This window comes from Adiantum capillus-veneris, chromosome 24 (assembly GCF_014529385.1).
Source record: "Adiantum capillus-veneris isolate H3 chromosome 24, ASM1452938v2, whole genome shotgun sequence".
NCBI lineage: Eukaryota > Viridiplantae > Streptophyta > Polypodiopsida > Polypodiales > Pteridaceae > Adiantum > Adiantum capillus-veneris.
Genome location: NC_140954.1, coordinates 28,826,026 through 28,853,074, shown reverse-complemented (window position 1 = coordinate 28,853,074; position 27,049 = coordinate 28,826,026). Strand labels below are relative to the sequence as shown.

The 27,049-nt window shown below is 41.2% G+C and overlaps 1 protein-coding gene across 2 annotated transcripts; it reads right to left on the bottom strand.

Annotated features, from left to right (window-relative positions):
* Window positions 1–6,178: 6,178 nt before the first annotated feature.
* On the bottom strand, window positions 6,179–22,102 carry LOC147426143 (Golgi SNAP receptor complex member 1-2-like). 2 transcript variants are annotated; one of them, XM_086498146.1, is made up of 7 exons: window positions 21,861–22,102; window positions 21,568–21,752; window positions 9,130–9,332; window positions 7,288–7,377; window positions 7,140–7,211; window positions 6,765–6,894; window positions 6,179–6,585 (listed from the first exon to the last, which is right to left on the bottom strand). In XM_086498146.1, the coding sequence occupies exons 2-7, from the start codon at window positions 21,683–21,685 to the stop codon at window positions 6,488–6,490; spliced, it is 711 nt and encodes a 236-aa protein (XP_086354272.1). In that variant the 5' UTR covers window positions 21,686–21,752; window positions 21,861–22,102; the 3' UTR covers window positions 6,179–6,487. The 2 variants fall into 2 exon arrangements, with proteins under 2 accessions (XP_086354272.1, XP_086354271.1); XM_086498145.1 differs by having other exon boundaries at window positions 21,568–21,748.
* Window positions 22,103–27,049: the final 4,947 nt, after the last annotated feature.

Below are 27,049 nucleotides of genomic sequence, written 5' to 3'. Positions count from 1 at the left end.
CAAAGGCTAGCCCACCATTGACGAGCTGATTTTTGGAAGTGCACAGCTACATTGCGTAGCTTGGAGGACCCCGTGAAACCCTTGTCTCCAAAGGCCGCATCAAATTGTTGGATGAAGGCCAATACTTTGTTGGTAGCACCAAAGGTGCCATCATAGGTGAGCAAAGAGATACTATTTCCTCCCTCTTTGAACTTCTTTAGCTTTTGTGACCTTCACCATGCAGGGTAGGATTTGCGATGTCCTCCCCTCTTGTATTCTCTAGGAGAATAGCCATAGCTTTCATCGGTAGAGGAGGAAGGTGAAGAAGAAGGAGAAGAGGGTGTCCTCTTTCTTACCCTTTTCTTCCTTTGTTTCCTCTCTTCCCTTTTGGAGTGACGAGGAGAAGGACTATGGGTTAACCGTTTCCTCTTGGGAGGAGTTGGTGATCGTTTAGTCCGCCTTCTTTGTGGAGCCATATCTTTGAATAAATTTAGAGATTCGTTACTTTCTTGATATTTGGATTCCTCCTCTCGTATGGGAGAGAGTGTTCTTTTGGGGGTCTCATCAAGAGGCCTCCTAAGCTCTCTCTCCTCTTGGAAAGGAAAGGAAATCCCATAAGCACAAAGTTGCTGAGTAACTTCGGCTTGCAAAGCGGGGCTGCCCATAGCTTGTTGCAACCTAGTGACAAGATAATTAACAAACATGGGGGCATCATCATTAGCACCTTCATGTGCAAAATCAAAGTTATCAATGTTCATTCTACTCTCTTGGTTATTGTCATCCATGTTAATTAAACTTATGTGTTTACTTAGTGTATGCTTTGGCAATTCAAAACCTTAGTTCCTACTCCTCTTAGCCTTTGAAAATAGGCACTTAAGTATCTACACCCACGGCTCGAATTGGTTAATTATAGGAGTAATGGATTGAGTCTAACATAGCGAAGTTGCCGAGGGATAGCTCCTTTCGGACTTCTTATGGCTCAATAATGGTAAAGCCATAGGCAAGTCTAAAAAGACTCCATTATTAAGACCAAAGCTCCCGAGGTGTGCACCATATCCCACATAGTGGGCTCAACAAAACCGATAATAGATCCCAGTCCCACTTACCCTAATATAATTAACCAAATTAATCATTAATAGATTACTTAAGGACCTCTCTTCTTAAGCAAGAAAAGAGAAACCAAATGCTCTGATACCAATGTAATGGAAATGACCTATGAACTTTGAGAGTAGCGGAATTAGGAAATTAGATGAAGCACTTTTGTGAGATTACTTTGTGAGCATAGCATGCGAACTTAATTTGATGGTAGCAACATAAACATGGTACTTAGTTAACTTGGCATGAACAATACTTTTGCAAGAGAGAGAGTTTAGAAAACATGACAAAGTTGAGGACCAGATTCATACGGAGCCGGTCCCCCCTCCAATAGGCATTTGTATTATAGTTCCTCCCATCAAGAGAGACTTGGTACAGTACAATCTTTGTGTTCCTTGTGACCTAGGTGATGCAATGAATATGGAAAGCTTCATGTATCACAAGCATAATAACATAAACTTTGTAGGAAGCATTAACTATCCTAAGCCTCAGTCCCAAGGCCTCAAACACCTTTGAAGATGGAGAGAGCTAGTGGGAAATGAGGATAGGGAAGAGGAAGAAGAAACATTTCATAGGAGAAAGAAATAGCTCCTCACTTATCATCACTCTTCTTGCTAGCATACATAATAGCATAGTAATGAAGATGGACAAGATGGCAAGCTTAAGCATTGAAGCATGGCTCTTGGTTGGATTGCATTCCATAGCCAAAAGTGTTGGTGTAGCCTTCTCACTTCTCACAAGCTTGGAGAAGGAGGTGGAGTTCCTCAACTTTCACCAAGTGAGAATGATCCACAAAATGTGTGTGTGTGTGTGTGGTGTATATCCCCAGCACCCCCCTTGCTTTCTTGGGGCGAGTTCTAGCCTTTCCACATGCTTCAAGCTCATTGGACCCCTCTCCCCCTAGCCAATCACATGCAGCATGCATTCAAGTACACGGATAGTCTTTGGACAAGTGTCCTCCTTACCACTTAGAGAGAGAGAGAGAGAGAGAGAGCTTGAAAATATCTAGATATTTGTTAGATGGAACTAGAAGCTCATTGGACCCCTCTTTAGCGCAGCCAATAGGATTCAAGCACACCATGTGGCTAAGCATAGGGAGAGTCTGACATGTATCCCATCATGTGTCCCTTGAGAAAATGGGTGTCCTTTGGGTGAGTGGGAGGGTAAATCAAAGATTCCCCTAACTTTCCCCCTCTTTTGTAGGGTCTCTTTTCGACTCAAGCACCTTACCCCCCATGCATGGGAAGCTTCTCAAGCACCTTCCTCATTAAGTTTGTAGGGTCTCTTTTTTGACTCAAGCACCTTACCCCCCATGCATGGGAAGCTTCTCAAGCACCTTCCTCTTTAAGTATGACAAGCACCTCAAATACCTTAGTCATCAAGCACGACAAGCACCTCAAGCTTAGGTCGGGTTCCCACTTCAAGCTCAGCCCTAGCTTGCCTAAGGTCAAAGGACTTCTAACACTAACCATTGGAGGTCTTTAATGAAGCTAACCCTAAGGTTTTTTAAGCTACATTAGTTAACCTTACTCTTTGACAGACCATCTCTCATTTGGACCCCTTTACCATTGGCCCGTGTTGAGATAGATCTGTAAGCACATGTCTATATTCCAACCCTTGTTCCCGTTTATTATCCCACATTAAATGATAAGTGTAATATGAAAAAATCATTCGAGTTGGTTAGACATTAGATTTTATGACATCTTTTGAGTTTTTTGCTACAACTTAGATGTCCATGATTCCTAAACCTCCATTATCTTTGGGGTGAATGAAAAATTCCGCTCATTTTGGCAGTTCCTATTTTGTAGGGATCCCCCTCATAAGTAAACTCTTGCAGATACAATGGACTTGCTATGGCGGGTCTCCAGTAAGGAGTACATGATAGTAGTAATATAAGGATATAATGAAGTGATTAATGATCAAGACTTTGCTAGGTAGGTCAAGGATAAAAGATTCCCATCTTCTAAATTGGTTTCAAAAACCCAAACCTACCTATGCTTGAGACTTATGTCAAGTCCCATAGGGATTCCTTTTAGATGAACGAGTGCAACCCCCGTCCTACGGACAGAAAAGGATCTCTCTCTCTCTCTCTCTCTCTCTCTCTCTCTCTCTCTCTCTATAGAAGTGAAAAGCTCCTGCCATGTGTCAAACATATAAAGCTCCCTATTTTTAGGGTGTTCAACGTCCTTTAGTATATAGTAAGAAGAGACTTCCTTTAGTTAACTCCTAAAAAACCCTGTTCCAAAAGCCACTCATGTATGGATTTGAAAGAGGATTTCAAATAAGATTTCTATGCAATTCAAGAAGGATTATTCTTGGATTGGATAGATTGGTTGTCATTGTGAAGTATATCAAAGTTTTCATCTACAAACATCTGTAGACACATTTTATTTCCATGAGGGAAAGACCTTTAATGAGGCCTTTTTTTCATTCTATCCTTCACCAAGCAATTTAGTCCATCTATAGAAGATCAATAGAGAGCACCTTGGTCGTCTAGATATTCCAAGATCAATATGATCAGCTAGACTATTGTTTAATGCTACTCTCCTATATTAGCATTATTGAGAAGAGTACAAACACCAAAACTAGGCTAGGGCCGATTGAAAGAAAGATAAAATCTCATCCGATTCTGAAGGATTCCCCGCACAAACAAAAAAAAATGAAAGCAGAGAAAACGCTAGAGGAAGGTTTCGAACCTTCGACCTTACGGTTAACAGCCGTACGCTCTAACCAACTGAGCTACTCCAGCCAATGTCCATCGATTCAGATTGTGATAATATATCAGTAAGTTCTTTACCTTGTTTTACCGTACACAATGTAAAAGTGTTTATAGAATTTGTCGGTTAGTGAATGCATAGACATCTCTAGGTGATTCAGAGCATATGCATTTGTTGCCACGCAGTTTTGACGCCAGGCTGTTCTTGGGGTAGTTCTTCTTTAATGAGAGGGATGAAACAACTGCACTGTACTGCTAAAATATCATGAGGATGAGAACTCAATGGGGGGAGATATGCATAGAAGAAGATTACATGGGAAAGTGAGTGCCTTGTTTTACACAGGCTATACAAACTTGCTGCTCTAAGTTCAATGGACAATAGGGTGCATTTTCTGCATGAAAATATTTGGGAGAAGGGCCTTTTGTTATAGGCATTGAACCCAGAGGGTTCCACTCTCTCGCTTCCGCATGCGCAGAGGGCAACATCCAAATATGTGTAATGAGAATGAGAATGAGAATGAGAGAGAGAGAGAGAGAGAGAGAGAGAGAGAGAGAGAGTTACCAAATTACATCCATGTCGGATGTCATCCCATCAGCAAAAACTGAAAAGAACATCCTGAACTAAGTAAAGGTAGGAGCTAGAAACAGCCAAATTTGGAGAAGAGGAGGAGATCCGGTACTCTCTTTCCTGAGGTCTCTAGATCAGCCCATGAGCTCAGCTATGAGGTAGGCCATGGCTTATTTTCTGAGGCGTATGGTGCACTGGTGTCTTGCTAGGATAGCTCTGTGTGTGTGTGTGTGTGTGTGTGTGTGTGTGAGAGAGAGAGAGAGAGAGAGAGAGAGAGAGAGAGAGGAGGAGGAGGAGGATTTTAACGTCATAGGAAACTATCCCACGAGACCTCAAAGATCTATATGACGAGAGTTGAACTCAAGACCTGTTATTCAAGAGCAAGATGGCATAACCAATCTACTACACTTGGGTGATAGAAAGGTTTTACTGTTTTTACTTACATACACACACACACACCCCCAAAACACACACACCCACAAAGAAGAAGAGGATTTTAACGTTGTAGGAAACTAGACCTCAAAGATCTATCTGATGAGAGCTACATTACAATGGAAATTTACGCGAGTGATCCATCAAACACCCCATTGAGCCCAAAATTCTTTTGTCCTTTTTGTTAGTGTTCGGGATTGATTGATGATGTACACGCGTTCAAAGGGCCACGTGACTTCAACATAGGATAGAGAAGCACTTAGTGGTAAAGCAAATGATATAATTGACAATTGTGCTAACAAACTTCACTGCTCATTTGTAAATTAATCACCCATCATGTAGAAATTTGTCTTAAACTGCTGGCAGTTTTGCACGCACTCAACCAGGCAGTTTTTGCAAGTGACATCAACCATGCATGATAGGCATTGGGTAACCAACACCCTGTGAGAACTCGATTCCAAGATGTTTCATGACGACAGTAAAAATTGACCATGATTTGCGACCTACGAACAACGTACAATTAAATTGAAACTTTAAAGGATAAGGTGAAAGGAGAGATTATGAGAACGCAACTCGCACACACCGTTGATACGAGAGTAATGTTCGAGGTGATAAGATTGTACAACTCGGTGATCTACTACTACTCGCTCTACTTTTAAAAAAATCCATTATCCCCAGATATTCCTTCCAGCCTTCCCTCTTCCACGTTAGCTACCCCTACGTGTTCGCATACCCTCTCTCGTGCCTAGCGTGGACCCTACGTAAGCAGGTGTCCAACCTCGATGCATCTACCTCTGCCTTTCCCGCTTCCAGCACCCCCAACCTCTACCTCTGCTGCGGATAGCTTGCAGCAAACGAGCCGTGCACGAGCGCCTCACATTCCCTCTCTTGAAACACCCCGGCTCTCTCTCGCTCTCCTCAGGTCATGCAAGGACCTGCGCACAGAGAGAGAGAGAGAGAGAGAGAGAGAGAGAGAGAGAGAGAGAGAGAGCTATTTGTTGCGCACCATGTCGCATGCAGTTCTCCATGCGCACGGAGCACGACTACACTTTTGAGAGGTGTCGGCTTCTTTCCTTCAAAAAACTCTCTGCGGTTTGTTTCCTTCACACAGATCCACATGAGAATCTCCCTTGATTCTCTTGGTCTTTTTCTTTAAAAAAAATTTGAACCGCCTACTAGCAACCAGAGTGGTTAAAAAGCCAAAACATTAGTAGGTGCAAAGCTATTAGTTTGTGTGCTCATCAAACACACTTCAAGTGGCACAGAGACTCACAACATTAAGAACAGAATTAAATAAAAGAGTGTGCTAAAGCATACATCAAATCCAATAACGGCTCACTGCACAAGGTTGTTGACGAGAATACAGCTGTCCACTATTAGAGACCACATTCTTGAATAATGCCTTATGTTAAATGTGCTGAGATTTTATCCCACATACAAGGATCTTGAGTCCAGGGAAACAGGGGACATCTCTTCCCCACATCAATAGTATGTAATTAGCCCATGGCTAGATTGAATTCCGTAGGCAGGAAGGGGGTACCAAAATACATGCTGAAAGCATAAAAGGCTTTCATTGCCCTCCTCAGAGACCTTGCTCCTCAAACTCTTGTAGATACACTTCTTGAAGTTAGCATAACGAATTGAGAAACTATCCAATGACAAAAAATAGCGGCCATACATCCATGTGCTTTATTTCACTACTTGAATAACCAGTAGATCAAAAGAAATAAGGTGCAAGCTGCAATCACAGCTGATACGATCAGTGTGTCCCTCGAGCGCTTTCGTTTAATAGCTCCTGAACAAACAGCATGCCATGGCACAAATTTAGTATGTATAAAGAAAAATTGACAAAAGCCCCAAAAACAGCATGCATAAGTAAGCTTCATGAGCTTTTGTAGTAACAAAGGACCGTGTTTTCACAAGTATGTATGCATAGGAGGGTTGGTTGGAAGATGGTTGAATGGGCATTCGTACCCAAGACACTACGGATGATTGGAAAGCGATCACTAAGATGCTTGACCTTTCCCTCGATCTCCATGAACATGCTTCGCTGTGTTGACAAGGCTCCTTTCGTTGATTGCGCTTGAATGATCACCTCATCTATCTGTAAACAAGGCGAAGGGTCATGTTAGCATTCTAAAACATAAGAAACGAAAAGGACCCATATGAGGCTCTTAAACTAAAATACTAAAGATCTCAATGCTTCACATGCAAAAGTCAAATGTATGCCCATCTCCCTTCTTCACTAAGGCTTGTTTTAGAAAGCCAACAATTTCCATTTTCAAGCATAAGCCTCTCCAATGTGCAAATGTTGAAGTTCTTCCAAATTTAAATCAGTTCCTCTGTTACCTGAGTAATATTACCATGAATAGCTGCCCTCTCTCGCAGTAAACCTGGACCTGGCGAAGAAGTCCCAGATGCCTGCAAAGCAAAACCCAACCTACTATGAAAGAATGTAACCTGAGATTTTGTAGGATTCAAAGAAGAACCATCTCACCTTATACTCACTAATGTCATTGCGAACCGATGTCAAAAGCTCTGCATGTTCTCGCAGAGAACTTATGTTTCCACGCGTTCTCTTAAATTCCTACTTACACACAAAGAAGATAACGTCAGCTTTAACTACCGAAGGACTTATATCCTCTCAAATAAGGTCACGGAGTCCAACAAAATATATGTGCTTAGGTCATAGAACGGACACACTATTGTTGCATGACTTAAAAGCTTTGACCAATTAATTTGTGAAAATAGTTATGAAAAATACCAAATAATTAGATAATCACACAATCACAATCAAGAAACAAGAGAGGTTTATTCTGAAGCAACAATAGGACCATTTAATCAGGAAAGAAAAGTATTAAATTCACAACATAAAAGGTCTCAATTGTAAGTATCTTACTTTTTGGATTCATGAACAACAAGAACAAGTGAGAACATGCACTATCTAAATTCCGAAAGACGACATCTTTCACAATAACCAAAAGACTGAGGGTTACCTCTGCATGACAATAATAAATAGTAGAATGTTTACAAAAGGAATCATCTTTAAAGAACCGGAATCGGTCTCACTGCCATTATGAAGGAATACAGACAACCGTTTTGAACATATATGAAAGTACACATCGACCTTAATGTCAACACTGTTGTTACAAACCTTCTTGTGACCTGAAATTGCAATAGCTGGTAAAATTCGATAAGTAAAATGTTTTCCACCCTTTCCAAACCCATAGACATCGAGATCGTTTGTAAAAAGAAGTCGAAAGGTTTGAAAATTTCTGAAATGGGAGCCCAAAAAATATAGAGGCAACAGGAATTCATTTTCACACACAAGAACCCTTCCCTTCACAAGACAGTCAAAAATGCGATGGATACTACCCATCGGTGAGTCGACTGCTTCATTCAAAACAGACCCTTAGACAAATGTCCAGATGAAGGCTATTGTGTCTGCTGTGCAAACTGTCCAAACTGCTTTGCACCTACCTTACACTCTACTACAGCAGTCAAACAAGCTTACTATGCCATCTGGGTTAGTAACAACTGTATGGCAAAATGCAGGAACTAGTACTATGAACCATAATCCAAAAGTTAGACTTGGCCATTTTATGAATTACCCACATTGACCTTGGCATACCAAAGTTTCTACTAAAAATGCAATGTGATTGAAGAATCAAAATTTTATACATCCCAACCCATCCATTGGCACCTCATTAATTGAAAGCACTTTGCACATACATTGTAACCTGTCTGTTGGAAATGCAAGGTAAACATATAGAGACTACCACTAAAATGTGAGCTGAAGGCATCCAAGAGGTGGATGTAATTGAGCACGCAAAAATGGAGACTGATGGCTTTATACCCGAACATTTAGATATTGCAAAGGGAAGTGCGGAGACTAACACCGGCCATTGGTGCTTGGATCACCCACTGTTTGGTGGCAAAAAGTGTTTCAAATTCAAGAGGCAGGTATGTCACTCTTGGTTTCTATCTTTGGCATGTTACGTGCCATAGAGGAGAAGAGAGAGAGGATAATTGAAGCTTATACACAACATATATTATTCTCAGTCAATTTAACACCAAAATTGCACGAGGCAAGAGGGACATAAAGAAGCATCTTGATCATGACTGTACTTGGAATCAATTACATGCTACCACAGTATACTTCAATGCTTACAAACAATGAAATAAGAGCAACAACACTTACTTAAATCTCTTTCACAACTGCTAGCATATCTTATTTAAACAAGTAACGAAGAACGATGCTTTACAGTTGACACACTGCTCATAAGCAACAAAATGATTGAGAGCATGACATCAAAGGAGTTTGTGGGAGTGTGTTGACCTGTGTGAACTCGTGAAGGATGTCCCTGTGTCGTGCAAGCTTTTGCGTCACTGATGTGGTTGGAGCTGCAGCAACAGCACAGCGGCTCATGGAGTCATTCACATCGACCAATTTTTCCAACAAAGACTCGATCTCCATTTCCATAGACTTCCACGAACCATCTCCTCCTAAAACATCAGGTGTGGCTCCCTTCTCAATACGACCTGGTTAAGAACACAGACACTGAGTGGATGAATAAAGAACGCCAGTAATGAAGCAAAGGGATACAACTTGAGCGGTTTGCAAGAAACCCTCTACATCATGTGGGTTCAATGCCTAACACAAAAGTCCCTTCTCCCAAATATTCTCATGCAGAAAATGCACCCTTTTTCCATTGAACTAAGAGCAGCAAGTTTACCTCCTACGTGTATAGCCTGTGTAAAACAAGGCACTCACTTTCCCATGTAGTCTTCTTCTGTCCATATCTCCCCCCATTGAGTTCTCATCCTCAGGATATTTTAGCAGTACAGTGTGCAGTTGTTTCATCCCTCTCTTTAAAGAAGAACTACCCCAAGAACAGCCGGACTGTCAAGTGCAGCGGAAGAGTTTAAGGATTTTGCTGGAGTCTAGTACTCCGCACAAACACAGCGTTACCTTACTTCACTTGAAAAGAGAAACTGAACTGAACACGATGAAGAGAGAGAGAGAGAGAGAGAGAGAGAGAGAGAGAGAGAGAGAGAAATGAAATGATATATTAACGTCTTCAAAAGGCCAAAATGACCTATGAGACCATCAGATACAAAGTGGTGAATCTAATACAATGTCTGAAGTACAAGTATAAAAAGTATTGAATGTAAAATGTGAAAAATGAAAAATGAAGTGTGAGATGTGAAATGTAGAATAGGCCCTCAATGACTCTCTGGGTGTCATGCTAGAATGCCTATGATCCTCTGCTGGAGTCTCCGTCGATGGAGTGTGCTCTTGTGTCTCGGTCGTGGTCGTCTCATTCTCCCGAGCTCAGTTGCCCTGTCAATGAGGGTGCCTCTAGTATGAATGTGGGTACAACTCTGTGCTGGTGGTTGGTCTCCTGGCTCCCTCGATCCAAAGAAATCTGTGATCTGTCTCTATGACTGTCGTACTCCATGTCTCCTCAGCAGACTATCTCTATTTCGATGTAGCTCAAGTAGATATAAGCCAAGGCATCTCCGATCCTGATACCTCATGACTCTATCTAGGGGTCCAAAACCCTCCCTGAATAAGCAATGGAAGTGCCCTCGTATCTCATAATACACAGTGCAGTGGCATATGTAGTGTAGCTCTGTCTCTCGCTCTCTATCGCATAGTTGGCATATCCTATACTCCGGTGGTATCCCTCTGAATCTACCCGTCTCAATCTCCAGCTGGTGTGAGGATGTGCGAATCTCACCAATAGCACATCGGAGACCATGAGACAAATGAGTGTCCATGTAGCTCGGACGAATCACAAACCCATCTCCCGAAAGTTGGAGAAGATGCTCTTTGTAGAAAGCCATCTTCGTGCACAACTCCTGCATCGGCTCTACCCATGTCCTCCTGGTGTCCAATTGTATAAGATCCTGACGAATGAGTCTAGTGATCTCCGTCCGTGTGACTGGCAGTGAGGGTGCATCCAGGGAATACTGAAAGGAGGCAGTCTATCCATGCTGAAACCATGCCTTTGAAACCATGAGGTCATCTGCGCATACCAACATGATGGGTCTCCCTGCATCGCTAACTGTCTAGAGGACTCAAGAGCCAATCTAGTATATCTGCCTCTGTGTATCCCATACTCTGTGCATAAAGGACACTGATCTGGTAAGAGCCTCAATCTCTATAGGAGGGGCGGCTACCTCCGCTCGTATAATCGCATGTGGTACGGAGGCCTTGGCTCTAATCATCCGGGATATCATAAATACCAAGGGTCTCTCCATGCTCCTCCAACTGTCATGATTCACAAACCTGGACCCCATAAAGCATAGCTGAAGCAACCAAAGTATCAAAGAGCCATAGCTTTGTTCGTGGTTCTTGAAACTGAACCTACGAACACATCCTCTCTAGCCCTCCCAATGCCGCATAGGCTCTGGACAGTCTAGTCTCTGCTGCTCTCCTCAGAGTAAACCTCGGTCCCGTGAATACCACCCCCAGATATGTATATGCATCTGTGTACTCCACAGTGTCCTGACCATATACGAGTGTAGGTGCCGATCTCTTGACCCACTGTGGTGTGGTGTTAAACACCATAACCTTGGTTTTACCAAGGTTCACAGACAATCCACTATCCTCTGCAAAGCTGTGCAATGCATCCAACTGTCTCTGCATGCCCTCTGGTGACTCTGATATCAACACAATATCATCAGCATATAATAACAAAGGGATCCATGTCCCTGCTAGCTGAGCGCCTCTGTCGCCCTCTCTGTCAATGTAGTCAGAAACCTCATCTACATACATACCAAATAGTGTAGGGGACAAAGGACACCCCTGTTTCACTCCAATAGTGGAATGAACAATGTCAAAAATCCCCTCAAGAGTGCGTACATGGCCAATCCATCACTGAGTCGTATAAAGCCATGATCCTCCATATGATCTCTGTGAGTACTCCCAACTTCAATAGCCTGCGCATCAATCTGGCCCTCGGCACTGTGTCAAATGCTTTGCGGAAGTCCACAAAGCAACAATACATCCGTCTCCCATGTGCCCGACCCTCCTCAATAATGGCTCCGAGTGTAAGAATACGATCCAAAGTGGAGAAACCCCTCCTGAATCCAGCCTGTCCTACTGCTCGTATGCCCTCATTTTCTGCCCATTTACTCAGTTGCTGTTCAAGAATGGATGCATACAACTGTGCCAATGTGTGCCCTATCATAATAGTACGGTAGTTCCCTGGCACCACCGTGGGGTCCCCTGCCTTGAAGAGAGGTACGATAGTAGATAATCTCCAAGACTAGGGTAGTCCCTCACACATGACACGGTTAAACAACTGCACAAGAACCTCTGACAGTAAATCTCTAGCATGTATCAAGTGCTCTGCCACCAAACCATCATGATCATATGCATGTCGGGTCCCAACCACCCTCAAGGGCCCCCTTGCTCTATTGCCAGCGCAAGTACTTGCATTATTTACTTGCACAATGCTGATACAATGGTACTAAATGTTGAGATGCTTGACGAGTACTTGGTGTAGATGCTTGGTATTGTGAGGCCAAGGACTGGATGCTGAAAAACATGAAAGGTTCTGAGGCTGAAATCTGGTACTTGATGGTGATAAGGGCTGAAACCTTCATGGTTATAAACGCTGATCTGCTGGATGAAAATCGCTAATGTGTGCTGAAAACGCTGGAACTGAGGCTTGGAAACGTTGGACGATGATGTGGCTAAAAACGCTACTGCTGGTCTTGATCTGTGATGAAGGGGGCTGCTGAAAACGCTGGTTTAATGGGGCTAAAAAACACTGAGGTGCTGAGGGTACTTTGGCAGTTATCCATGCTCTGACACAATGACGACACTTTCTACTCAAAGCTGATTTTACCGTCTTTACAGACCATCGGAGTTTACGCTATTTCTTGTCGTAGAAGCAGCTTTCAGAAAAGCAGATGAGGTGGGCTAACATCCTGTCACAGTTTCATTTCCAAACAGTCCATGTTCAGGGACAGAAGAATTCAGTGGCAGATGCATTGTCTAGAAAACCCTTAGTTCTGGCTATTTCCACGATACATCATCAAAGCTTCGAGGATATGGTAGATCAGTACGCCACAAATCCTAATTTTGCAGATATCTTTCACTGGATACACAGTGGAGAAAGAGTTGCAGGCTATTCCATACGGGACGGCTATTTGATGCGGAAAACGATGTTGTGTGTTACCCTTTCAACAAAAGATCGCTGGCTGTGCTTCAATCGCCCAAGCTTGCCACCTCAACAGAATCTCTGCAATTACAACAGCCAGCGTACAAGAAAACTGCAGCCAGCATAAAGATGGGGCACGAGCCAGCCAACGTGTCGCTTCGCGTACGAAAACCAGCCAAACGATTAAAATTGCCCATGGCAGCCAGCAAGCGATCAAGCTCAATATTTTAATGCCACTTAACTTATTGCCAAGCTCAATAATTTAATGCCACATCAGCACTAAAACGAATCGGACAAAAATTGGCAACAAATTAACAAATCGCTACAACACTGCCAGCGATGGGAGATTCTCAACAATAGAGCGCCACGCCATAGGAACAATACCCCTTCTCACCATCAATGCCTCCGGGTGCTCCTCTTCGTGCTCATAGTTGCATGGATGCCGACACCGACGCCGACGAGTTCCGCGTGCCAGTGCCATACCTGAGCTACATTGACGTACTCCCTAAAGAGGTTCTCTCGGAAACCAGAACCAAATTGACGTACTCCCTAAAGAGGTTCTCTCGGAACTCCCTAGAGAGGTTCTCTCGGAAACCAGAACCAAATTGACATACTCCCTAAAGAGGTTCTCTCGGAAACCAGACCCAAAGCCTCTCCCAGAACCGGTTCCACAACACCCATTACCCATCCAGAGGCCAACCCCATACAGCAGGAATACAGGTGGTATGTGACACATCGTCACGCCACAGTTCCAAATATTCCCTCAAAGCAATCGGCATGGCCGAATCACAAGATGGCAAGAACTCTATTCCACCTAAGGACCCAATAGCAGCTCTCAAAGAGCAGATGGCAGCACTTTCCACAAGCCTCGCATCACTTCACACTCCCTTGGAGCAGATGCAGACGCAAACCTCTTGTCAGTCATATTACTACTTCTCGGACTACAAATGCTGCTTCTCTGCCATCTTCTTTCGACGCTTCAGTGGTCGACCAGGAAGAACCACTCAAACCAAAGGCTTCGAAACTCAAATTTTCTCACCCAAAGCATGGTTTCTCCGAGACAACTGGACACAAAATACCTTCGTCCGAGCAACAAAAGTCTCGGCATGATATTCTTGGAAATGCTACAGTTCTAAGCAACCAACTTCTTATTGGAATCATCAGCAACAGAAGCAACAATATGAAGCTTCCAACGGATCATTAGCGATATCATGTAAGAGAAGCGAGAAAAGTTCAAAGTAAGAGCACCGTACGTGAAAGTGTGAAACCCTTGTATGCGGCAATAGCAAAACATGGGTTTGATTCTTTCCGTTGTTTTCCCATTGAGCACATAGAAGGTAATTTTAGAAACTCTAAAGAGTTCTATAAATCAGCGTGGCCTCGAGAGTTGTTTTGGATGAGAACTTTGCATACTTTTTTCCCTAAAGGTTTCAACTTGGAAGGAAAGTCTTCTTTACGTAAAAATAAGACAATTTACCATAAAAAACTTATGCTTTGGCGAAGGCATCCCAAACCCGAGTTAGTTCTCCCTTCAAGTCAGTTTAAAAGAATTTGGATTCCTAAAGGTTCTCGTTCAGATCCGCCTTCTATCCCTGAAATCAATCCAGTTGTTTTGGACAACACTATTTCTAGTAGAGTACAAGGTCTCCCTAGGGCTTCAATCTCTAGAATTGAGAGTGATGACCCTTCTAACCATAGAATTTTTGCTTATAGAGATTTCAAACGGAGATTGATTTACTTATCTAGTGCCATGGAATTGGGTTCTTTTTCTTATAAAATATTTGAAAGGTATAATATAAGGATCCTATTTAAGCTCTTGTATACCCTTGAGAACTACTCTTATGAAGATTTGGAGCTAAGAGAGTCTCACAGTACTCGAAGTAGTACTCAACTTCGAGTACTGTTAGGCAAATTTCTGAAGTCCAAATGTCCTAGTCTGAAAAATCCCTTGGTTGGAAAGAAAGATTTGTTGATAACTATCTTTACGTCCCCTGACTTAGACAAGATTGGATTAAGCTCTATTTTGAGATCTCAAGAAGCTTTGGATGCTCTCCCTCCTTGTGTGAGAAAGGTATGGAACCATCCTGTCGTAGCTTTCAAATATGTGAAAACTTTAGGACAAAAAGCTTTCAACTATAGTGACATAGGACGTAATCTTAAAAAGCAAGAGAGGCTTGCAATCTCAAGTATTGATTGCCCTTGTAGTAAAACTGCCTTTTCTTCTTACGTAAATGGAGCTTTGGGTCATGTAGTTACTGCCGATTGTTCTATCCTTCCTTCGGATTCTTTGAAAGACCTTTTCTCAAGAGGTACTAAATATAGGCTCCCTTCCTCAAACGACTCTTGCCTTCTCAAAGCCATAGAAAAAGGAATTTCTAGTTTCGTAGTAAAGTTTGAGGAGTCTTTAGGAATTCAAGGTATTTTTACCCATTGGAAGTCTGTAATCCTCAAGAAAGCTTCTTTGAAATTAGCATCTTGCTCTCGGAACGTTTCTTCAGGAAGGAATAGCTTATCTTCTTCTGATCGTGATGCTCTTAGGAAGTTTCATCGTGATTTTGTAATCTCTTATGTAGATAAGTGCTCTAATAACTTTGTTGTTACGTGCAAAAAGTTCTATTTAGAATGCTTGTTAGGTGAAGTAAATTCTCAGACTTACAGTGATTGTGATCTTTCAATGCAAGAGGTTATCTTGAAACATGAAGACTTTTGTAAGTCTTTTGGTTTTAAGTGCCAACCTAAATTACCTTTTTTATATACCGTTTGGAAGTTCCACAAGAACCCTATAAAGCCTAGATTTATAGCTGCTTCTTGTAACACCTCTTTGACCGAGGTTTCCAAATGGCTTAGTTATTGTTTCAAAGCCATTTTACCTAACGTAAATGAATTGTGGAATAATATGCTAAAGGAAGCAGACGTACCTACCGATTCCAAGTTGGATTTTAAATGATTCAGTAGGTGTGATTCCTGTTTTAAAGTTTTTGAACTCTTCAAGAAGCCTTAAGGAGAAATCTTCTCCTTTATGTCTCCAAACTTTTGACTTTACAACGCTATACACGAAGCTAAATTTGGAGGACCTTAAATTTAGAGTCAAGTCCCTTATTTCAAAAGTTTTTGCGTTCAAGCTTGAGAAGGATAGGTACAAGGCATTGCTAGTAGAAAAGTCAGCCTTGAACTTTGACTTCTTATGGTTGAAAAATAAGAATGTAGATGTAGACAAAGGAAGAAAGAGATTCACCAAGATTGTAGATGACATTGACATCATATCTTGGTTAGATTTTCTTTTGGACAATTTATATATAACCATCGGCGACTCTCTTTTCAAGCAAACAATTGGTATCCCTATGGGTACCAATTGTGCTGTTTTTCTTGCTAATTTCTATCTTTTTACTTATGAGTTTGATTTTATGGAGCGTCTTGTCCTTGCTAACACTTGCCCAATATATTTGCACAAGTTATGCAATGTAAGACGCTTTGTAGATGATCTTTTTGTCCCTGACGTTCCTTCTTTTCAAGATTTTATGTACTTGAATTCGAGTTCTGTAGGCGGAGGGATTTATCCCAAGGAGTTTTGTGAACTTAACTGTACCACAAATAGTGATTGTTGTGCCTTTTTAGACCTTAAGATTTTTCAGACTCCCTTGGGATTAGAAGTAGATATCTATGATAAGCGCCTTGAACCAGAATATGCCAATCTAAAAATCATCCGCATGCCTCACATTTCTCTTTTAGCTAAGTACAGTGTCATTTGCTCTCAACTATTTAGATTTTCTCGTCTTTGTTCTAGTAAATCTACTTTTGTTGTTCAATCTTGCCATCTTATTTCTTTACTAGTTGAAAAAGGATACTCATTCAAAAGAATCATGAAAAAAGTTCGTTCATTTTTGCATCGTAGTAAGTTTATTTTTAGTGTTTCTTCCTTTGGAATGTTCAAGATAATCAGTAGTAAATTCAATAGAAGTGGGGAGCTAAAAAGCCGACTTATTGTTTGACTTAATAACACCTTATGTTGTTGTTTTGATCTTTAGCGTTTCTAGTATTTTCACTATAGCTTGACAACTGCTAGCCTTTATCATGGCTGAGTATGCCCATCACCTCCGGAGGGTGATAGAAACTCAGCTCGTTGGTTTTGTAGAGTACGTTCAAAGCATGAATGACCTCTATATAAACCTGCACCTACTCTTGGGCACTGACGACGTGAGTAGGGATGTCATAGCTGTTGTCCAAGCTATGCATGATAAAGGTGATAATCTTATTCTTCCTGTTTGGACAAGGAGTGAAGTTGAGATCACATATTGTCAAGTTTGGTTCTTTGCTCTTCGTAGGTTTGTAGTAGTATTCATTTTTCGATTTCATATTTAGCTTACCTGAGGACTTAAGAATGTGTTCCGTTATAGGTTGTTGTGTGAAGTTTGATTTCGAGGATTAAGTTTTTAAGATGTCTTATCCTTTTTCTTTTTTTTCTTTTTTTTGCTTAAAGTTGAGTACTTGTTTTAAGCCAAGTAAGTTGCGTCAACTTATTTTACACATACCTTTTTTGAAAACATTTTTAAGTTAATAATGTTTTGTTTTATCTAGTTTTGTTTCGAAGCAATCAAAGTGATTTAGTTAGTTAGTTTGTTTGTTTTTGTTTTTCTTTTCTTTTCGTGTGTCCCTTGCTTTTATAGTTTTATGAGTGCTTTATTCCCTCTTATAATTCGTGAGTTCAGACTATTCTGAACTTATGAAGGTATATCAAGATGGGCTTACTTAGTGGCACATATATCCGACCCTAGTCAAGTACTCGGTCGTGAATGCCGCAAAGCTAGACAAGTTCCCCCTTGCGAGCCATGCCCTACATTTAAGTCTTTCTTGTCTGATGGTGATAAAGTTGAAGATTTATTGATCCTTTCCTTGTGCAAGAGGATCCTTCAGAGGTCTAAGAGGCAACAGCTCCCTCGACCTCCCCCTTCTCAATTGGAAGCCTTAATACCCGCTGAGAAAGCTGGAGATTCATAAGATTCCACTTCTTGTGTGATAACGGACAAGCACACAACCCCTTCTTTGGTCGTGATCCAGGCAAGAAAACTCGCCTCGTCACCGCCCTTGCAGAATAAAGTCTCTCTCTCTAAACAGATACCAGATGTTATGGTGAATGATAATTTTACAAACTTGAAGACTCCAATCCTTACCTTCAGTGGTGCAAAGGACAAAAGAGATGCAGACTCTTGCAGTATGACTTCAATCGCTACAATTGAATCTTTGGACACAACTTGTTCCACAGATAAACCTTTACAGATGGAAATACCTCCCAAGAGATGCAGACTCTTGCAGTATGACTTCAATCGCTACAATTGAATCTTTGGACACAACTTGTTCCACAGATAAACCTTTACAGATGGAAATACCTCCAAATACTACTCTATCTCAATCTACGACATCCCTTCAAAAGGATCTTACTGTTCCAGACAAACCAATAGAATACCTTACAGATTTTCAACCAATGATCATCACTCAAGAGAAAACTCAAGTCAGTTTACCAATAATTTCACCCGAGGCAGATACAGATTCAATCTTTTATTGGACAAAGCTCAAAGTTACAAATAACTTTGACAAAGACACTTATCAAGTTGCAAATATGATCAATTTTCAGTTTGGCAAAATAGTCATGGTCAATAACAGTGCCATGACATGGGACTTAACAGAAAGAGCTTTGTATGCAAAAGCACAACAACAATACATTTCCTTCTCCCGAAGTTTCTTCTACTACCTTGGGTTTTATTTGAAGAGGGAGGGAATGTCACGATTGTGATTATGTTGCAGTATTACATCTACTCCTAGTTGCAGATACGCAAAGTGTCATGCCAAGGAGAATCCCTATGCTTGGATGGTCACGACCCTTTGCTCAAGAGACATGACTCTTCGCCACAAGCCACACTTCTTCGACGACTGGTCACACCTCTTGTCACATATTGGTGGCATGGCCTGCCCATTAGACATACACACACACGCTGGAGTTGCTGACGTGGCTGCAGCCTGCGGAAAGGCTAACGTGGCAATTCCATACACTGCTGGCGCGGCAGCCCACGAATCGCGGCGGAAATTGCGGAGGCAGTTGCTAGCAGCTTTTTGGCAATGCTTTATTTCCTACGCAAGGAAATTGAGAAAGAGAGCTTTACTTTAAAAAGCTTTGCTTTATTTTTTTTTGTGCCAAGTGTGGCTTGAGAGAGAAAAGGAAAGCTCCAGCTTTATTTTAAAAGGGATTTTGATTTTTAGCTTTTGGGGCTCTACTTTTAGCAACCCTTGTACTTTTAAATAAGCGGGCTGGCCTCTCACAACTCAAAGCATCTGGACGCAGAGTCTGAGTGTGAGCGCCTGCCTGCACTCTTATACTTTGAACTCAGATTAATACAAAAAGAAATACCGAAAGGGGCGCCAGTCTTTGGGGCCAATAACTCTAGGCACGGAACTCCACCGGGCCAATGTCGAATAAATTGTGAACTGTGAACTGTTTTAAAGTGGTTATTTGGTGCTGTCGCGGTAGATTCTAGACTTGGAGTGTCCAAGTCTGTTACAGTGGTATCAGAGCACGGCCGATTTCTCCTCTACGGGAAATCCGATCCCAAAAAAAAATTCCGCGGCACCTATGGCTTCAGGCAAAGATCAATCGACTCCCTCTGCACAGCCAGAGATGCGGGAAGGGATCACAACGAAGATTCCGGCAAGGAGTATGGCTCGCCTCGGCCTACTCAGGCGAAGCGTCGAGAGATGGAGCGTCAACGATTGATCGGCGACGCAACAAAGATGATGCTTAATTTTGCCAAGGACCCGAAAATGGCAAAATATATAAGCAAGACCTCTTTGGAGGAGGTGCACGCGCAATGGCAGAAAACCACAACACCACCCCGAAAACCCGCTCTCAAGAAACCTCCTACTTCAAAGAAGTATACAAAGAAAGAATTAGAAGAGGTGGTTGATGCGCGAATTGCACAGCTTTTTGACGCGTAGAACAAAGCTAAAAAGCACGACAAAAAGCAGAAGAAAGGCGCTGACTTCCCGGGTTATTTGGGTCGTCAATCTACTTTTGAAAAAGCAAGAAAGCAGAAGAAGCGTGTTCGATTTGAAGGAGTACCCAGTTCTTCTTCTTCTTCTTCTTTTGACAGTTCTTCTAGCTCATCTGATTCGAGCGAAGAAGACCGAAAAAGCAAAAAGCGAAGCAAAAAGCAACGCTTCGAAAAGGGCAATAAAAAGACAAAGAAATCTTAATCTCGCCCCGTGAGTGACAATTCTACAGAGGACTCGTTTACAGACAGTTCGGACTCTGACGACATCAACTTTTATGCAAAGAAGAAGAATTTTTACAAAGCCAACCAGTCTAACTTTCTGGAAGACAAAAGCAAGAAAGTCCGAGAGTTTAAGGAAGGTGGATAGTCAATTAAATTTGACACGTTTTCTGGTTATAGAGATGCTTCGAAGGCTTTGTCTTTTGTACAGCAGTTTGACATCGCTTTCGCGGGAGGACGTTACTCAGAGCACTCTAAGATTCGGAGAGCTGCCTCTTACTTTAAGGGGAATGCTCGAACTTGGTGGTCCACGCTTCTATTAAGCAAGACTGCGCCACTTAAATGGTTGAAATTCAAGAGGCTTTTTATTTCTTCTTGGCTGACTCGAGAGAAAAAGAAGTAGAAACACAAACAAAAACAAAACAAGGGTGAAAGGAGGGAGGGGGAAGCAGGAGGAGGGAGGAGAGGACATGCCCACACACTACCTCAAACCCTCAACCCCACATCCTCACACAAGCACACACGCATGCACATACTCATTCAGACACGCAGACACCCTGGGCACACAAAGAACACACAAACACATACAAAAGGCAACTTGCAAGCCCCATGTGCACACACAACCAAAAGCCAAGCACACGTCCAAACCCTCACGGGCACACATACACACTTACACTTTGAAATATGCATATACACCTAAACGTACGTGCGCACACAAACACACACACAAGCACACACCCATGCACGCTACACTCACGTACTCAAGCATAAGAGAAACTTGCGCAGCTCGCGAGGAGCAGGAGGTCATGGCATCACACTCGCTAGGGCATCGCGCTTCCTCCTCGCCACTGCATCTATTATTGATACTCAGACTGATTACATTCCTCTAATTACTTTGTCGGAGTTGCTACAGTAGAAACTGTGATACACCTAACACACAAGCAAGTGTGCATAACCCTCCCTGTGTGCAATTGACATTACCAGAATGACTTCATCTTTTTAGGTAAGTTAAGTAGACGTATCCACCAGTTCTGAGGACCGATTTCAATATAAATCAAAGTCTCTTCTAGAAAAACTGAAGCTTATGAAATCTGTTATCCATGGAATCTTCAATCAAGGTACTTGATTTGTATAATGTGTGTCGAACGAGATCCAACAAGTCTATTGTGTTTAGTGAGTGCAACATATCATTAACAACTGTGTTTAAAGTTACCACTCTCCCAAAGCTTTCACAAAGTTTGCATACATAATTCGGCAGACAAAAGTACACTTGTCAAATAAAGCAGAGAAATCTAGATGCGTAAGCTTTTGATGTGCAAAATTGAAACACAAAAAACATACCGCCATGGGCAAGCATGCCCCCAAGCTTTGCATAAGAAGAAAGTTTCGTATCCAAATCACTTTCCAATTTGCGTGCCTCTCTCCGCAGATCCTCCCACCGCGCATCTTGCTCCTCCATATTGAGTTGTTTGTTGTACAGATCAGCTTATCAAAAGCACATCACGCACAGATTCCAGACTTGCTGGCTTGACAAAAGAACCCAATTCTCAAATCACACATAAAATATTGCAAAGCCCAACTTCAGAATAGCAGAACCGAAAAAAGAAAATAAAGCCCTACTCGTCTTTACTTACCTTGCAGCTATGGAGGTTTCAAGCCGACCCATAAATGTACATGCCTGGAGATGAAACCTCAAGCACTGATCGCTGCTCCGCAAAATTTTACCTGAGAAAAATTTCCCTCTCTCGTTTAAATGTTTCGTTTTCTGTTCACAATTCACGGTGCACGTGGCGATCAGGAGAGCCCGACTCCACCCGCCCCAATGCCCATTGAGCAGTGCCTCGGATTAAAAATTAGAATTGTTGCTTAGAAATATTATTGAACTATATGTGCGAGAGAAATCGTATAGATGTAATTTCTTTTGTGCTCGGTGATCAACAGTAACAAATAATATAAGTTGTGGTCTAGCAACATATAATATAGGTTGTAGGTTGTGGCCTAGAAACACAGTAAACTTTGACAGGACAAAGTAACACAATTAGAGAATATCGGTAGTTGTGTATTCTAAGTAAGAATACATAATATAATGGTTCTTATGCTTCTAAAAAACAAGTAGGTGATACCAATTTTGGAAAAGAAAGTAACAGAAGAAAAACGAAGCGCAAATGAAAAGTTTCTTTAACACGAGTTCTCTCTCACTCCGCATGGCGGAATGTGAATGAAAGGCCGCCAGTGAGTTTAGGTATGCCCGTGTGTGAGTTGAAATTTGCAAGCAGGCACGACGGATCTAAGGCATATGGAGATCGAGATCTCTCTCTCTCTCTCTCTCTCTCTCTCTCTCTCTCTCTCTCTCTCTCTCTCGGAATGTGAATGAAAGGCCGCCAATAAGTTTAGGTATGCCCGTGTGTGAGTTGAAAATTGCAGGCAGGCACGACAGATCTAAGGCATACGAAGACCTCTCTCTCTCTCTCTCTCTCTCTCTCTCTCTCTCTCTCTCTCTCTCTCTCTCTCTCTCTCTCTCTCTCTCTCTCTCTCTCTCTCTCTCTCTCTATGTGTGTGTGTGTGTGTGTGTGGAAGGCATGCTATGTATTTGTGTTTTTTTTTTTTGGAGGGGGGGGGGGGGGGGGGGGGGGACGCCTTGTATTGTAGACATGAGAGAATTCCTAGAATAGAAAAGAAGGAAGAAGGGATGGGTGAGGAGGTTGGTACACAGGGTCGAGGAGATGGGTGTAGAGGAGGTGGATGGGGAGGCTGGGAGGAGAAAGGGTGAGGGTGACCATGGGTCTGAGAGGAAGATTCTGTGGAATCTTCTAAAAAATGAATTTCTTTTAGGAAGAGCCAGTATGTACTAGAAGAGTGGAGGGTCGAGTGGAGGTCCTTTTTGGAAAAGCCATCCGATGGCGTGCTCTTACTAGAGTTCATGTTGGAGTTTGCATGTAACGGGCGCATGCGAAATTTTTTTAAAGGCTGTGTATGCACTACTAAGCTCGTTGCCTCAAAGTTCTACGCTGCACAATTGAGAGCCCCAAAGTTCTGCGCTGCACAATTGAGAGCCCCAATCATGCGCATTATGCAGCCTGCTAAAAACACATTACTACACAGGCTGAGACCGCAAGCTGAAAATGCATTATCTTGCAGAGGGTGAGAACGTCGACTGAAAACGCATTATTCTACAGAGGCTGAGAATGCTTTCCTACATAGATAGTCCTTGGAGGCATGTGTCTCCACAGGTTGGAGAACAAGGGCAGCAGAGGGAGCAATTCCAATTGGGAGACGGAAGGTTACGGAGTCCGCCCCTCTTCTTGCTTGCGTCGCATTCATGCGACGAGGTAAATGCGCTTGCCTTTTGTTGCTTGTGTGTGTTTGTTCGGTAGGGTTCCCGCATAGAAAGCGTTGTTGTTTATGCATGTCAGTATTGTGCTCGTCAATTGCCTTGCGTTTCTAAGGTTCTTCTCCAATGGCGAGGATGAAGCATCTCGCCCGATCAACGAAGGCCGCTCCCTCTAGTTCGAGGAGAGCCCGAGGTAGGCCAAGGCTCTCCGAACAGGAGAGAATCGCTCGCAAAGAAGCCAACAAGCCCAAAAGATGATCGAGCTCAGCGTAACAGCATCTACTGGCGGCAACGATGTGGACGGCGCTTTGTTTCCGAGGTTGAAAGCCTTTGTGGAGGAGGAAGCAATCGCGCTGGCATGTGCTCGATCAAGTGTGATGGCACTGTCTTCCACCTCCACTTCCAGATGGTTGTTCGAATCTTGGCGACTTCCATTGTTGTAGTGAACAAGAAGATAAAACAGTACCTAGGGTGAGATGTTGAGAGTTTGGTCGGAGCAAACATTCTATGTCGTGGCTTTAACACTAGTTTGGTACCAAAAAGGACACTTTAGCATCCTTTTTTCTTAATTTTTAAAAAAATTCCATGTGCTCAAAAAACAAGAATCTGTACAATTCCCTTTAAGAAGCATTTGTACACTAGTAATAGGGTTCTTAAAAACTATCTCCTTACATATTTCAGCCTACAAGGATAACCAAATTGACCCATAATTATACTCACACAAATCTGCATTCAAATTTTGCAAAGAATAGGCACCATAAGCGTTAAAAAAAATCCAAAGGCCTAGGAGAAAATTTGAGATTGCTCCTTTATACCAATGCTATGTAATTATGTAGGCTTTTAATCAAAGAAAAAATAACTACATTTGTCTTTAATTATGCCTCGCTATGTGGGTCAAATAGGCAAGTTTTATAAATTGGATCATATACAAAGTAAAACACATTATATCCGTGCATTAAAGTCTTGACTATTCTTTTTCCTTTGTCGTAACAATGCGCACACTAGAAATTCTTGATATTTTATGTACAAGATTGTAGCTAGAAAACTCCATGTAATACTTGAAAATTTTGACAAAAACAATAAAGTATACCTAATTCCTTGATAACAAGGCATTTGGGCCATTTGAATAGCAATTTGACAAGGCAATTTTCAATGTGCTTTTGTAGTAATTCTATAGTGCTTCTTTATAAATCCTATAGCAGTTTGATGAGCATGGAGCAACATGCAAAGGGAAGCCACAAGCATCAAAGTTGAGGTGATAGTTAGTTGGAGTGGCAGTTGGGTTTTTAGCACTATTGAACAATATAGTGGACCATGGGAGCACAATTACAATTGTGACAAAGGGGGTAGAGACCAGGACGGCTAGATGGACTAGGTGAAGGAAACCACAAAGGCTGGTAGATGGGTACTTTGTAGCAAGCATATTTACACAGGCAGGTAAGGGACAAAACAACAAGTGGACGTATATAGGCTAAATAGTGCAGGTAGTTAGTGTGGAGGACGGCCATGGCAACACCACATTTCTAAAATAAGAAGAAGTTGGTGAAAATCAATAGGCTGACTCTCGTCATATGTTTCTAAATATTGTTGAATTTTACTAGCGTTTTTTGTATCATTGCTCGTTACATTCTCTGAAGGTTTAAGAATAATTGTATTTGGAAGTGGCGGTTTTGGAAATTTAAATGTGCATTTTTTTTAATTATATTTTTTGCATGTGTGTGTGTGGAGATGCGTTTGACTTTGACGCAAATGTTCTGCAATTTGCATTTTGTCGCAAGATACATAGCAGTTTATAAAAACGACTATTTCTTTTTTATTTCTACCATCGTAAATCGGAGCATTATCAATCCAAAGAAGACCGTGATTGTGTTCACTGCCACGTGATTGGAACTCAGTTACAGTTTCATGGAATTCTCTCATGGCATATTGGATTTCATCATCAACATCATTGAATGTTGTATTTTCTTCTAACTGGATGTCAATATTTTTTTAAATCAGAGAATCTAAGTGCTTTCTTACTCTATTAAAATTGTTTGTCGGTATATTAATATGTTGCAAACACTTAGTGTAAATCTCTTTTTTGGATACTATTGGTTGTTCTTTATATTGATTGAGTAATTTTACATTTATGTTTGGTGTCCATTAAAATGGGACAATGTGTTCTATATTTTCAGAATTTTCATTAGAATACTTTTATAATAATCTTCTAAGTTTGATGTTTACTGCGCTTAATGTTGCTACAAAATCTTGGTTTTATTTTAAAAATATACTACATATTCTTTTTTCGTCGAATGTATGTAATTATTGTCAAAGGTTTCTAGCAAGTTTTGTTTCAAGTTTTTATTCCATTTTGTATATGTTTTTTTGTTTGTATTTGTTTGTTTTTTTTCATTTTAAGGAGTAAAATTATATTTTTTGCTATTCTTATTTTCAGGCAGTTTATTTTTTTTCTCCAAATGCTATTTTTTTTCTTGATATTTGTATACTGAGTTGATTTTCTCTTGTTCTTATTTTTATTTATTAGAATAAGAGGTTCATAGTGTGCATCTTTTTCGCACTCATCATGGAAAAGTAGATTTAGTGTTTCACTATTGCTTACAAAATTTGTATTAAATAGTACTGTATGATGGGAAGAACCCCAAACATTAATATTTAAATTAAAAACTCGTGCAACCCAATATAATATAATTGCATCTCCCCATAAACCACCTAGAGCTGATGGCAGTATCATCCGCTGAATATATTCTTATGCAGTATTAATATTATGAGTTTCTTGTAAGAAAGACTGTGTTAAATGAACTTGTACAGTTTCAATAGCTGTAGAATGATTTTCACGGAAGTTTTCAATTAGTGTAGTAATACTTTTTTGTCTCAGTTCTTCACTTGTAGTAATTGTTTGTCCTTCTATATTTTGGTTATTGAAGAGAAATAAAATGGAGTCAAACATACAATTACCAATATTAAAATTAAAATCTTTTAATTGTTTGGAAGTCATGAAATTGTGAAAATTGTGTATTAGTTTCTTGTATTATTATATTTGTACAACTAGAAGTCAATATAATTTGATATAGGATCAAGGGTTCGAAATGTCCAGTATATGCAGCCCGATCATCATACAGTATATGTAAAGTTTCATTAAACTTAGTCGAGTAAGTAATATAATTTTTTTTTTGTTACTTTAGACCATAATGTAACACTTTTCCTATATAAATGAGCAAACCAAAAAATGCAGAAGTGATCTCTCCATAAACCTCCAGTTGAAGCTGGCAATCGCATTTTTTTCAAAATACTCATCATTTAAAGAGTGGACATTGTGTAAAGACAATAAAATATCGAATGATAAAAACGTTCTTAAACATGTTAGAGTCTTACTATCATGATTGTGCAAAGAAGAAATGAAGTTGTCAATGACAGTTTTACGAATCATAGTAGAAGAAGTTCTTTTGTGCAATAAATAACTAAAGGTATTAAACAAACAGTCACCAGGTACAT